Genomic DNA, 14,032 nt, shown 5'->3' with positions numbered 1-14,032 from the left:
CATTCGTTTCGGATTTAATTCTTGACATCTTCAATAATACGTTGACTTATGGTATAAACCACTGATTTCAGGTGTCCCCAAAGAAAAGATCAAGTGCTGTTAAATCTGATCTACGTGGGGGCCATTCTATCGGTCCACGACATCCAATCCACCTCGAAGGCATCGTCTCAAAAATACATATATATATAAATATATTTCCTCTAATTATGGATTTTAAAAAACATGTACAATGCAATAAATTACAGAAGAAATACAAACAAGAAATGAACACATTGCATTGGTATAGGGTATGTAAGCTCTTTTCATTATATAGAGCATGACACTGTGCTTTCACGCAGTTTATCAAGGTATGATTGTAAAATGTTGTTCCAAGTATCCCATAGCATATTCCACAATTCACCCAATGTGCTTGGTTGCCACTTGACTTTCTCAGTATCCACATATCCCCCAAATAGCCTCAATAATGTTCACATTAGGATCTTGTGCAGGCCAAGGCATCTTTGTGAGTAATGTATCTGGCAGGAAAGTCATTCATTCATTCAACAAAAGTCAATCTTTTGTTGAACTCTAGGAAGACTGAGAAGAAGGCCTATTTGGCCAAAAGCTCGTCTGAAAATAAAAGATCGATCGTCTTGAAGCTACTTCCGTAACTTATTTAATTTCTTCCGAATATATACATTGTTACGTTTGTCGGGATAGGCATGAAATACCTCATAGGAAAGTTCAGAATGCGTAGGTTTTAGTATGCACTATGTGACACGAAGAAGAAGAACCCAATCTCGATGTACATAATCAGGGTAAATGTTCAGGTTAAGAGTGTTTGCATGTCGCCATAAGGAGGGTGGTTTTGTGCTAAATAATTTTATGGCTTATGGTTAAAATGTGGGCCGTCCGATCAGGTTAGGCTTCGGGCTTTCCCACCTGCGCAAAAAGATAATCCCGCCAAGGTTCGAAGTACGTCTCGGAGTTAAAGCTCGTTTCGGTCATTCGTCATCTTGGGGTGTTAACTTCGGGGACACGCCAATACATATATATATATATACACAGTGCATTCAGAAAGTATTCAGACCCCTTCACTTTTTTCACATTTTGTTATGTTGCAGCCTTATGCTTAAATCGTTTAAATTCATTTTTCCCCTCATCAATCTACACTCAATACCCCATAATGACACAGAGAAAACAGGATTTTAGAAAGTTTTGCAAATTTATTAAAAAGAAAAAACTGAAATATCACATTGACATAAGTATTCAGACCCTTTGCTATGACACTTGAAATTTAGCTCAGGTGCCTCCCATTTCTCTTGATCATCTTAGAGATGTTTCTACACCTTGATTGGAGTCCACCTGTGGTAAATTCAATTGATTGGACATGATTTGGAAAGGCACAGACCTGTCTATATAAGGTCTCACAGCTGACAATGCATATCAGAGCAAAAACCAAGCCATGAGGTCGAAGGAACTGCCTGCAGAGCTCAGAGACAGGATTGTGTCGAGGCACAGATCTGGAGAAGCCTCCAAAAAAAATTCTGCTGCATTGTAGGTTCCCAAGAGCACAGTGGCCTCCATAATTATTAAATGGAAGAAGTTTGGAACAACCAGGACTCTTCCGAGAGCTGGCCGCCCGGCTAAACTGAGCAATCTGGGGAGAAGGGCCTTGGTAAGAGAGGTGACCAAGAACCCGATGGTCACTCTGGCTGAGCTCCAGAGATCCTGTGTGGAGATGGGAGAAACTTCCAGAAGGGCAACCATTACTGCAACACTCCACCGATTTGGGCTTTATGGCAGAGTGGCCAGACGGAAGCCAAACAGTTCAATATTGGTTTCATCAGACCACAGAATCTTGTTTCTCACAGTCTGAGAGTCCTATAGGTGCTTTTTTGCAAACTCCAAGCGGGCTGTCATGTGTCTTTCACTGAGGAAAGGCTTCCGTCTGGCCACTCTATCTATATATAGTCACGTGAAAAAGTAAGTACACCCCATGTAAAGTTTTGACTTTTTCAACATATTTCAACATACAGCTATTTGATCTTCATTTCAACAATATTGATAGATAACGGTGATATAATATAACAAATATCATGAAACATTTACATTTTGTAGTCCATTGTATAATTTAAATAAACATGAATGCAAATTTCGCATGTGGAAAAAGTAAGTACACCCTGACATTTATCACCACTTCAAATACCTAAAATTAGAATCAGGTGCACCAGCTCAGGTGCAAATGATTAGAACATCGTTGGAGAGGATCTTGGAGAAACCTGTCTTATTTAAACCTCAGATATTTAGTTTGGTTTGCTCTTTGTTGTTGAAGTGTGTAGCGTCACCATGCCTAGATCAACAAAGCTCTCTGAGGCCTTCAGAAAGAAGGTTATAGATGCCTACGAGTCTGGGAAGGGATTTAAAAAGATCTCCAAACAATTTGAAATCAATCATTCGTCTGTCCGGAAGATCATCTACAAGTGGAGAAGATTCCAAACAACTGCCAACTTGTTCAGGCCAGGCCGCCCCAGCAAGTTAAGCCCGAGAGCAGACCGCAAGATGCTGAAAGAAGTCTCTAAGAACCCCAGAATGTCATCACGGGACCTACAGTTAGCTCTTGCCACTGTTGATGTCAAAGTGCACGAGTCTGCCATTAGAAAGAGGCTGCACAAATTTGATCTACATGGGAGGTGTGCCAGGAGGAAACCTTTGCTGTCCAGAAAGAACATCAAGGCAAGACTAAGGTTTGCCAATGAACACCTTGGCAAAGACCAGCACTTCTGGAACAATGTGCTCTGGACAGATGAGTCAAAGGTAGAGCTATTTGGCCACAGTACCAGAAGACATGTTTGGCGAAAACCAAAGACAGCATTTGACCACAATAACCTGATACCAACTGTAAAGCATGGTGGTGGAAATATTATGGTTTGGAGCAGCTTTGCTGCATCAGGGCCTGGGCAGCTCACCATCATAGAATCCACTATGAATTCTTCATTGTACCAGAGGGTGCTTGAGGATAATGTGAGGCCATCTGTCGGAGAGTTGAAGCTCAACCGAGGTGGACCTTGCAACATGACAATGACCCTAAACATACCAGTAAATCCACCAATGAATGGCCGAAAAGAGAGAAATGGAGGGTTCTGGAATGGCCAAGTCAAAGCCCGGATCTAAATCCCATCGAGATGTTGTGGGGGGATTTTAAATGAGCTGTGCATGGAAGAAACTCCTCAAAAATCGCACAGCTGAAGGAATTCTGCATGGAGGAGTGGGCAAAAAATTTTCCCAGTCGATGTCAGAGACTGGTAGACAGTTATAAGAAACATCTACTTGAGGTTGTTTCTGTCAAAGAGGGCAATACCACCGATTAGAGCCAAGGGTGTACTTACTTTTTCCACATGCGAAATTTGCATTTATGTTTATTTAAATTATATAATGGACTACAAAATGTAAATGTTTCATGATATTTGTAATATTATATCACCTTTATCTTTCAATATTGTTGAAATGAAGATCAAATAGCTGTATGTTGAAATATGTTGAAAAAGTCAAAATTTTACATGGGGTGTACTTACTTTTTCACGTGACTATAGATACAGACTTGGCATTTAATATGGAATTTTTTTTTTTCTTGACTTGGGTTTACTTTCTTAACTCAGTATATCAATCTGGTGAGTTTCTTTTACACTTTGGTGATTTATTTGTTAAAAGAACCATGTCACTGATTGTCTGTCGCAGCAAGAAGTCAACAACAGGATTATATCACAGGTGGCGTGGCAAAATGTACGGACAGGTGCATTTGATGATTGGCTTTACAGTCGGGTATACAAGGGTTGTTGCATTCTGTATTAGTGGAAAACAACTGCTGCACGTCTAGAAAAAGTTATTGCCGCTTCCTCTGGAGATGGTCCGTCAACTCGACAATGCTGTTTGTCATGGAGTGGTGGCTTTACGAAATTACAGCATGAAACAGCGTGCTATTGCTCGGCAGTATGGCATCACTCAAGGTCAGGTGTCAAAGATCCTGAAACGAAATGCTCAGAGGGGTGTCCCTACTCCAATACCGAGGCCGGGACGTCCCCGCAGAACCACAAGGAGGGATGATCGCCAGCTGCACTGGTTAGTCCGCCATGGCCGTACCAAGTCAGCTGATCGGCCTAGGGCTGAGTGGCAGCAACTGACAAATGTGCCTGTATCCAGAATGCTAGTCACCCAATGACTGGTTCAAGCAGGCTATCGTGCCAGGCGTCCCCTGTGAAAGCCACGCCTGACCAGACAACACCGCCAGCGCCGATTGCAGTGGGCCAGAGAGCACCGTCAATGGCAGCCAGGACACTGGAATCACGTGATCTTCAGTGACGAGTCTAGATTTCTGGTCTATCGTCAAGATGGCCATGTCTGAGTGCGCAGACAAGTGCATGAAGCCTACAACAAAGATTGTATAGTGCCAAGAGTCCAAGCTGGAGGTGGTGGGGTGACCGTTTGGGCTGCTTTTCATGCAGGGGGCAAAACTGACCTGGTTGTTCTGAATGGAAACCTGAACCAGTTCAAGTACAGGGCCATTCTGGAAGAAACATTGCTTCCATTGGCTCGTGCAGCCTTTCGAGGAAACTTTATCTTCCAAGATGACAATGCACGGCCTCATCGTGCTCACATGATCCAACACTTTCTTGATGACCGCGGTGTAGAGCAGATGGAGTGGCCTGCCATGGCCCCGCATATGAATCCGATAGAGAACTTGTGGGCAGAATTAACGCGTCAAATCGACCACTTCGACCAGCAGCCGACCTCTGTGCGTGAATTGCAGCAGGCTATTGTCACTGCATGGCAAGCGATTCCTGTCCAAACCTTGGCAAATCTCGTGAACAGCATGCCTCAACGTGTACGTGCTCTCCTGAGTGCTCGTGGGGGTTACACGAAGTACTGAACTGTAATTTTACTGTCCGTAATCCCAGTCGTAATTTAACTTTTGTTTTTGTTAAAAAAAATTTTGGCTAATGTGCAAAATAAAGAGATACTTCTGGAAAACATTCAGAAGTTTAATGCAGTACTGTCCATGAATTGAGTTCGATATCAGTTCACATCACTTTCAAGGATCAATTTATTTGTTTCGAAATGTCAAATGTGGTTTTTGTTTCTTTTAAAGGTCACATTAACAAAATCTAGAATAATTTCAACATAATTCCAATGAACTTTTGGTTCTAAGACATCTTGAAAAGTAAGTTCACCCCCACAAAAAAAATATTCCATATTAAATGCCAAGTCTGTGTGTGTGTATATATATATATATATATATATATATATATATATATATATATATATATTATAAACAGGAATCAAATTCCTACAAGGGGCTAAGTGTGAAAAAATCCTGACTCAATGCGGGGCTCAAACCACGGATCTCCGTTGATAATGCGTCAGCAGCCCACTGCGCTATTGAGCCAGCCGCAATCTCCTCAGAACTTTTCCACACTTAACACTGCGAGCTTTATATACATGTAAGACATGTTTGTAATCATAATTAATGCTTATATCTCTCTTGAGAAAGTGAACATTGAATGTACTTACATTGCCTTTATGTGAATCGTAAAGGACTTGTCATAGATGTGCAGGTACGGTTGTTCACTTGTAATGGACACGTCAAATGTGGGCAGGACTACAAAAGCAGGAAACATGTTTAAAAAAATACTTAAGCTTTAACTGTGACCTTTAGGCAACATATTTGTTTCTGCAGTCTCGGGCTGTAGGGAATATCGATTGCATGCACCAACGTACGGGACAAGAACAATAGAAATATTAATTTTAAAACTTTCATGTTATTAAGAAGTATTAATACACTACCGGTCAAAAGTTTTAGAACACCTCAATTTTTCCAGTTTTTATTGCAATTTACGCAGTTTAATGTCTCAATGTACTCTGAAATTAAGCATAGAACAAATAAACAATTGGAGATAAAAAAAGAAATCATGGAATCATTTTGTTTAACAAAATTTAATTTAAAATTTTGACTCAGCAAAGTAGCCACCTTTTGCAGATATAACCGCCGAACACACTCGTGGCATTCTTTCTACAATGAAATCAAATATTGTTCGGGAAGTTCTTCCCAACACTGTTGCAGAAGTTCCCACAAATGTGTTGCACTTGTAGGTTGCTTGCTTTCACCCTTCTGTCCAGTTCATCCCAAACCAGCTTGATGGGGTTCAAGTCTGGAGACTGTGCTGGCCATTCCATGATTTGTTCGCTGACCGTCTTGTACTTTTCCTCAAAGGTAGTTTTGACATAGTCTGGAGGTGTGTTTAGGGTCATTATCTTGCTGTAGGATGAACCCCTGACCAACTAGGCGTATACCAGAGGGTATTGCATGGCGCTGCAAAATGCTGTGGTAGCCCTTTTGCTTCAGGGTGCCAGTCACTCTGTGCAAGTCGCCGACTCTGGATCCAGCAAAAGAGCCCCACGCTTCCTCCTCAATGTTTGACAGTTGGTGTCACAAACTGAGGAACCATCCTTTCGCCTACTCGACGGCATACAAAAACCCTGCGTGATGAACCAAAGATTTCAAATTTTGATTCATCGGTCCATAAGACCTTCTTCCAGTCTTCAGTAGTCCATTGGCGGTGCTTCATGGCCCAGGCAAGCCTCTTTTTCTTATTTTGCCATCTTAGCAATGGCCTTATGACTGCCACTCGACCTGTCAAGCCTGCAGCTCGAAGTCTTCTCTTCACAGTTGAAACGGAGACTGGCTTACTTCGACCAGTGTTAAGCTGTGCTTAAAGCTGTTGGCCTGTGAGCCGCCGATCACGCAAGCTGTTGACTCTCAGAAACTTGTCTTCTGATTCTGTTGTGGCTTTGGGTCTGCCAGACCTCTTCCTATCAGAGTTTCCTCCAGTTTCCAATATACTACTTCCTGCAGTGCAATATTGTCCAAATAATGCTTCAGAGAGTGTAATAACAGTCTGTTCCAATACTGCTTTTATACAGACAGGGGGTATGTAATCAAGTAATCAGCAGAGGTTAGGACACCTGTAGGAATTCTTTGCATCAACTTCCAAGGCTTCATTTACTTACATTGCTGCAGAACAGCTGTAAGTTGTTAACCCATTACTTGTTCCCTGAAGAAGGCCTTTTTTTACAATATAACTGTGCAATTTACATTATTTTTCCGTTTTTATGAACCGAAACTTTTTTTTTAACCTCGAGCAGTTTACTGCTTACCTTTGTACCATTTCAGGTTATTCACTGGACATTAAACTGCGTAAATTTCAAAAAAAAACTGGAAATATTGAGGTGTTCTAAAACTTTTGACCGGTAGTGTATATTTTCACAGTAATTTCAGGCTCATGGAGGAGTTTGTGCTGATATCACATGTGTAACAAGGACACTAAGAGGCATCAGTATACTTTTGCATGAATTGCAAAAACATCAGGAGATAATCGAAAAATCAAAAGACAATATGGGATTTTTGAATTTTGAATGCAAAGATCACGAGCTATATTAGGAATAGCAAACAGGCCAACCCAGTCACAAGTGCATTCATTTCATTGTGACTGGGTTGGCCTGAAAAGCACTTAATATCTGACCCAAATGTAAATTAACCTTTATACCGGAATCAAAAACTTTAAAGTTGGTTAATTTGCACTGAGTTATATGTCCAAAATGTACAACCTACACCTATAAAAGGCAAAAATATATCTATCAATCTCTCTAAATCAATTTCTCGAAATCAATCTCTGCATATCTGTCTCTATATGTCTCTCTATGTCTCTCTATGTCTCTCTATGTCTCTCTATATGTCTCTCTCTATATGTCTCTCTCTATATGTCTCTCTCTATATGTCTCTCTCTATATGTCTCTCTATATGTCTCTCTATATGTCTCTCTATATGTCTCTCTCTATGTCTCTCTCTATGTCTCTCTCTATGTCTATCTCTCTCTATCTCTCTCTATCTCTGTCTCTATCTCTGTCTCTATCTCTGTCTCTGTATTTTGTGTGTATGTCTGTGTTCTTTGCACGGCCACATCTTTTAAGTTACAAACTCCAAACTCAGAGTACAAATACCACTTTGTGCGGGAAGTAACATAGAATATGTGACCACAGCCTCAAGCAGAGGTGTGGGGGTTCAGCAGGGGACGTAAATTCTCTGTTTATGTGTGCCATGTAGCGCCAGCTGGTGGTGGTGGCAGAGGGTATTACAAATTCCTTTTATACCTGGGAAACACTGAGATTAAAGCACTCTTCGCACAGGTAAATTTGTCCTCCTCCCCTTCCCCTTCCCCCCTGCCTCTCCCCTCCCCCATTCCTTTGCCCCCATGCCCACCCCTCCCCCAACCAACAACCTCACTCCTCAGGCAACGCCGGTTCTTCAACTAGTTTCAAAATCAACGTGATTATTGTTTCATAATCGTTATTATATGTATACACATAACGAGATTTTTGTTCATGCTCTCTGGCCTATGTCATGACATAAAAGTCACAAAAATCACAAGTTGCTCCAAAAACTGTGTTTTGAGCCACAAAATGATGTTTTTCAGTGTGACAAATGGCCTTGTGACATGCTTCACCAGCCAAAGTGCAAAGTAAGCCTGGATGCGTCAACATTAAGATGCCTGGAATTCATAAGCGAAGCATATTATCTGGCTTTGGCTGATCTACGAAACATAAATGGGCTTACGGAGGAGATTCTTAGGATTATATACACATCTGAACTGCATTGCTTGACTAAGTGTGCCTATTTGTTCCTGAAGAGGGGAGATAGATACATATTTTGTAAAAATTTGTAAAAAAAATTTGTAAAAAAAACAACAACATATTTTGTCGAAGTTTAAACAATAAGGTGCACGTGACTACTTATGTCCTTACCATATTCCTCTACCTTGAACCCCGACGTATAATTGAACTGTGGCTTGTCTTCCAGCCGAGATACAATCTTCCAATTCCCAAGCCTGAATGACAAACACAAAAGACATTCATGTACGATGCTGTTTTAGATGTTTGTAGCAAGCTTGGTGGCCCGTTTGGCAATTAAAAGCTGAGCTGAATTATAGTAGTCAATCTTATATGGCCGTGAGTAAAAGCTGAATTATAGTAGAAAATTCATTCAAAAAGAACCAAAAATGTCGGGACGGGCCCCGGGAAGGTTATAGGTTTGGTGGTGAGGCCGGTTGAGGCCTACATTTTGTAGTCCATTGTGTAATTTAAATAAACATAATTGCAAATTTCGCCTGTGGAAAAAGTAAGTACTTTCTGTGCAGTGTCTGTCTTGTGTTGTGTTGTCTTGTGTTGTCTTGTCTTGTCACTGAACTACTTTCTCAAACTGTTGTGAAATCGTACCAAACTTCTGGTATGCACATATCTCTCCCGTCGGTATGTCCTAAGGGTATTTTTTTGAAAAATTTTCCAATATATATCTTCTTTTTTTGGGGGAATTTTTTCAGGAATTTTTTTTTTTCAACTTCAATTGTTTATAAAATGTGATATCACGTATATTGCAAATACATTTGTGCAAAATAATTGTTTGAATTATGATTGGTTTAAACCATGACAAAACGGCAACTCGGGTACAGTCATTTATCTATATTTCTACACATCTGGGCAGTGTCTGTGTTGTCACTTAACGACTCCCTCAAACTTTTGTTTCTGTGGTTGCGAAGTGTTTTTAATAACGTTGTGGTGGTTTTGAATCACGTGGTGGTGAGGTATTTTGAATTATGTGGTGGTGAGGTGTTTTTAAATGACGTGGTGGTGAGGTGTTTTTAAATCACATGGTGGTGAGGTGTTTTGAATTACGTGGTGGTGAGGTGTTTTGAATTACGTGGTGGTGAGGTGTTTTGAATTACGTGGTGGTGAGGTGTTTTGAATTACGTGGTGGTAAGGTGTTTTGAATTACGTGGTGGTGAGGTGTTTTGAATTACGTGGTGGTGAGGTGTTTTGAATTACGTGGTGGTGAGGTATTTATAATTACGTGGTGGTGAGGTGTTTTTAATTATGTGGTGGTGAGGTATTTATAATTACATGGTGGTGAGGTGTTTTTAATTACGTGGTGGTGAGGTGTTTTTAATTATGTGGTGGTGAGGTATTTATAATTACATGGTGGTGAGGTGTTTTTAATTACGTGGTGGTGAAGTGTTTTGAATTATGTGGTGGTGAGGTATTTATAATTACGTGGTGGTGAGGTGTTTTTAATTATGTGGTGGTGAGGTATTTATAATTATGTGGTGGTGAGGTGTTTTTAATTACGTGGTGGTGAAGTGTTTTGAATTATGTGGTGGTGAGGTATTTATAATTACATGGTGGTGAGGTGTTTGGAATTACGTGGTGTTGAGGTGTTTTGAATTACTTGGTGGTGAGGTGTTTTTATATGGCGTGGTGGTGAGGTGTTTTGAATTACTTGGTGGTGAGGTGTTTTTAAATGACGTCATGGTGAGGTGTTTTGAATTACTTGATGATGAGGTGTTTTTAATTTCGTGGCTGTGAGGTGTTTTTATTACGTGTTTTCTGGCTATGAGGTGTTTTTATTACATGTATTATGGCTGTGACGTGTTTTCAATTTGGTGGTGGTGAGTTGTTTTTAATTTCGTGGTGGTGAAGTGTTTTTATTAAGTGTTTTATGGCTATGAGGTGTTTTGAATTACTTGGTGGTGAGGTGTTTTGAATTATGTGGTGGTGAGGTGTAATCGTCCCAAACTTCCAGTCTGCACCTACCCCTCCCCTATGTATGTGCTGAGGGGTTCTTTCTTGAAAAAAAAACATTCAACCTAAATCTTCAACCTAAATTGCCTATAAAAATGTAATATCACAAACACAACAAATACATTTGTGCAAAATAATTGTTTGTATTATGATTGGTGTAAATCATGACAACACAGCAACTCAGGTACAGTCATTATCCTCAGCTAAAATAAGCCCGTTCCACAGTAAAGATGCTTGGTGAGGTGAGCGCAGCGAGCCGAGCATGATTGGTGCTCCCACACACACACATCCCACACACACATGTCTGGACATCCAGACAGACACACACACACACACACACACACACACACACACACACACACACACACACAGACACTCCTCCTTTATATATATATATATATATATATATATATATATATATATACATATACATATACATATATATATATACATATATACATATATATACATATATATATACATACATACATACATATATATATATATATGTATATATACGTATGTATATATATATGTCAAGTAGTAGATTTGTTATTGCCTAAAGTTCAGTTATAGACGTTGGGTGCTAATGTGTTATGATTTATATGATGTCTAAAAATGCTATTTCATAAAGTAAATAAAGGGTTTTTGCTTCGTTTTAGTTTTGGATGAGGAAAGGCTTAAAATGAGGTCATGCTGAACAAATTGTATACGTGTGCTTTTTTCGAGGCTGGTCGTAAAACCACGCCCACATGCGCTTGTTTTAGCGTAATGCTAGTAGAATGACATGATCGTTAACCATATATATTTTGTTTTAATCTCAGCAACGCATGACTCTGTATAAACATGCTTTGGATTACTCATGTACACAAACCCATAAAATATATGGGTTTGTTTGGCTAAGCATACACTCTCCTCATTGTGAGTTACATTTCTGTTTTCTCGGAGCCCAGAGAAACATTTGGTCCAAATGATAAGGACGGGCTGACTCCCCCGAATGATAACGGTGGGAGGAACCTCTCCCAGTGTTGTTTGTTCCCTCGGAGATTTCCTGATAAAACGTGTCCCTATATAAATGGACTGGGAATCAATGTGTTTTCAGGAAGGCTTGACGTGGCATGAGACTGGCTCTTGCTATAGATGTCTTGGCCTCCTCCGGATCTGTATAAGTTGGTTCTTTAATAAAGCTGCGCCATTCCAGGCTATTGTGGACTTCTTTTGCAAACGAAGAGCTGATTCTTCACAGATGGTACCAGGAGTGGGGTGTCAACAGACGCGGAGGACGGGAAACGGAGCCCGAGGGACAGGAGGAAGGCTGACCTGAGGCCGGCGCCGGCACGCTGATTTGATTAAAGGTGGGAGTTGTTTTATATCAGAGGGCTATTATTCCAAATTCGTACCTTCCTCCCTCGCGCGGGTTCAGTCTCCTTGTCTTCCCCGCTGTCTGCACTCGAACAGAAATTGTAAGTAGAGGCTCATTTAGGCCTCAGAATGACGTAGCTTTGTTAAAGCCAGGATAAACAAGTAAGGATAAACCAGTAAGGACTTAACAGTAAGCTTAAAGTTACAGTTAGCACCAGGAGGGGAAAATGAGGTCGGACAGCCATATAGGTTGAAACCAGGTGGCCAAGATTTTTCCAGGAAGGAACAGCCCAGAGACAAGATGGGGTATGCCATTGCATGCCAGGGAACGAAGGGCTGTGGCTAAACTTAGACGGCCAAAGGGACATGGCCAGGAAGGGTGAAATGCGTAGGTACCAGGTAGGTTTGACAAGAAGGTAGTGACAACTACGAGGTCAAGCCAGGAAGCTCTAGACTAAGTTCTAGACAAGAGGTCCAGATAAAGCAGGCCAGGATCTGGTGGACAAGAGAAAATAAATAAGCTCACAGGAAATGGGCCAGGTGGCCACAGGGTGAGAAGGACAGGTTAGGTTTTGAAATATTGAAAATTGAAGCAGGAGCTGCATTGTAGGAATTTGAAGCTTCAGAGCCAAAGGAAGCAAGTTCAGGAAGCAAAGTTCAGGACAAAACAATTAAGGAGGTAGTTAAGCAAGCAAATCAGCGGCTAATGCCGCTCGTCCATAATCCGGACCAAGACCCCGCGAAAGGGGAGGTAGCCACCATGCCCCCAACCCCCCCCCCAAGACCTGAGCTCAGCCCCGGGGCTCTAGGCAACACCCCAACACCCCCCGCCCTGCCTCCCCTTTCCACCTCAACCCACCCCCCCGTCCAACCCGTCCCAAAAATCCTTTTTCCTTGAATGAGAGACGTAATATGAATGAGGATATGAATGAGGAATGAATGTATATTGGGATATTAATTGACGTGTGTGTCTGGCCAATGTGTTTGTCTGTGTGTCATGTGCAAAGCAGAGGGTTTCGGTGTGAAACTTTGTAAGCGATCTGCTCGACTTGGGGGAAATTCAGGCCGGGAATGTCCATTTTAACGTCTATCCGAGAGAACAGGCGAGGTCCTGAACTGAGTCCGGATTTTCATCTGTTTGGGAGTGTTTGGGAAGCGAATTGATATAAATCGGGTCAGGAAAGCACCCGGAGTGCCCTTGTCGATCTACTGTTGATATGAAGCGGTTTCCTGGAGATGGTTGCAGAATTCGAATCAATATGTGTGTTTTACTTGAATTGAAGAGTTCATTCAATGGCAGATATTGTGTATTGTATGTGTGGGATGTATCGCTGAGGCAGCTCACCTTTGGAATTGGTGTCATATAGTGCATTTTGGGGTCGGGTGCGATGAGGTTGCTCAGAGTGCCGGCGATAACTCGCCCACTCTCAGAGGAAGTGTGTGCCCAAATGCATTGTGGGTCATTTCGACTTTGCTGGATGTCGGACGTTCACATGTCAGTATCTTGTCAGAATCTTCTTCTTCATGTCATGTCCTTCATCCTTCATCTTCTTGTCAGAATTAGACATGAGTCATGAGCCATGTCGGAATAGTGGCCGGCTGCGACATATATGCCAGGCAATGTCACAGGACGAATACGTTATTTAAGATGGATTTATAAGATGGATAGATGGATGGATTTATTTAAGATGGCTAAAATAAACGATTTCAAGACAGAGTAATTAATTTCCGGAGTCAAGTTCCAACAGGAAGTCTTGTTCATACAGTAAGGTACAGTGCGGAGTGGCGGCTGGAAGATGCATCGATGCATTTGTGTTGATCGATGCGGACACAGATTTAGTATGCTGGTAAGGTTGTTATTAAAACACATATGGGTCTGAGGGCAGATAATGTGGGACAAGCTGCCTCACGGGCGCTGCAGGGAGAGTATTTGGAAATTCAATAATTTGAGCAGAAATGTCACGTTTTCAACAGAACGCTGATCCGAGGAAGGAGGACGGTCGAG

General features: G+C 41.4%; 1 protein-coding gene across 1 annotated transcript in view; it reads right to left on the bottom strand.

The window, feature by feature from the left end:
• Window positions 1-14,032, bottom strand: part of LOC137437024 (complement C3) — a 228,461-nt gene that overhangs the window by 178,426 nt on the left and 36,003 nt on the right. Inside the window, exons 6-7 of the mRNA XM_068131331.2 lie at window positions 8,836-8,918; window positions 5,548-5,635 (exon numbers count right to left, since the gene is read on the bottom strand). Coding sequence (XP_067987432.2) covers window positions 5,548-5,635; window positions 8,836-8,918 — 171 coding nt within the window. The remainder of the gene's footprint in view (window positions 1-5,547; window positions 5,636-8,835; window positions 8,919-14,032) is intronic.

This window comes from Myxine glutinosa, chromosome 11, assembly GCF_964187855.1.
Source record: "Myxine glutinosa chromosome 11, kmMyxGlut1.1, whole genome shotgun sequence".
NCBI classification, from domain to species: Eukaryota; Metazoa; Chordata; class Myxini; order Myxiniformes; family Myxinidae; genus Myxine; species Myxine glutinosa.
Note: the sequence above shows the minus strand (reverse complement) of the source record. Positions and strands in the feature narration are given on the sequence as shown.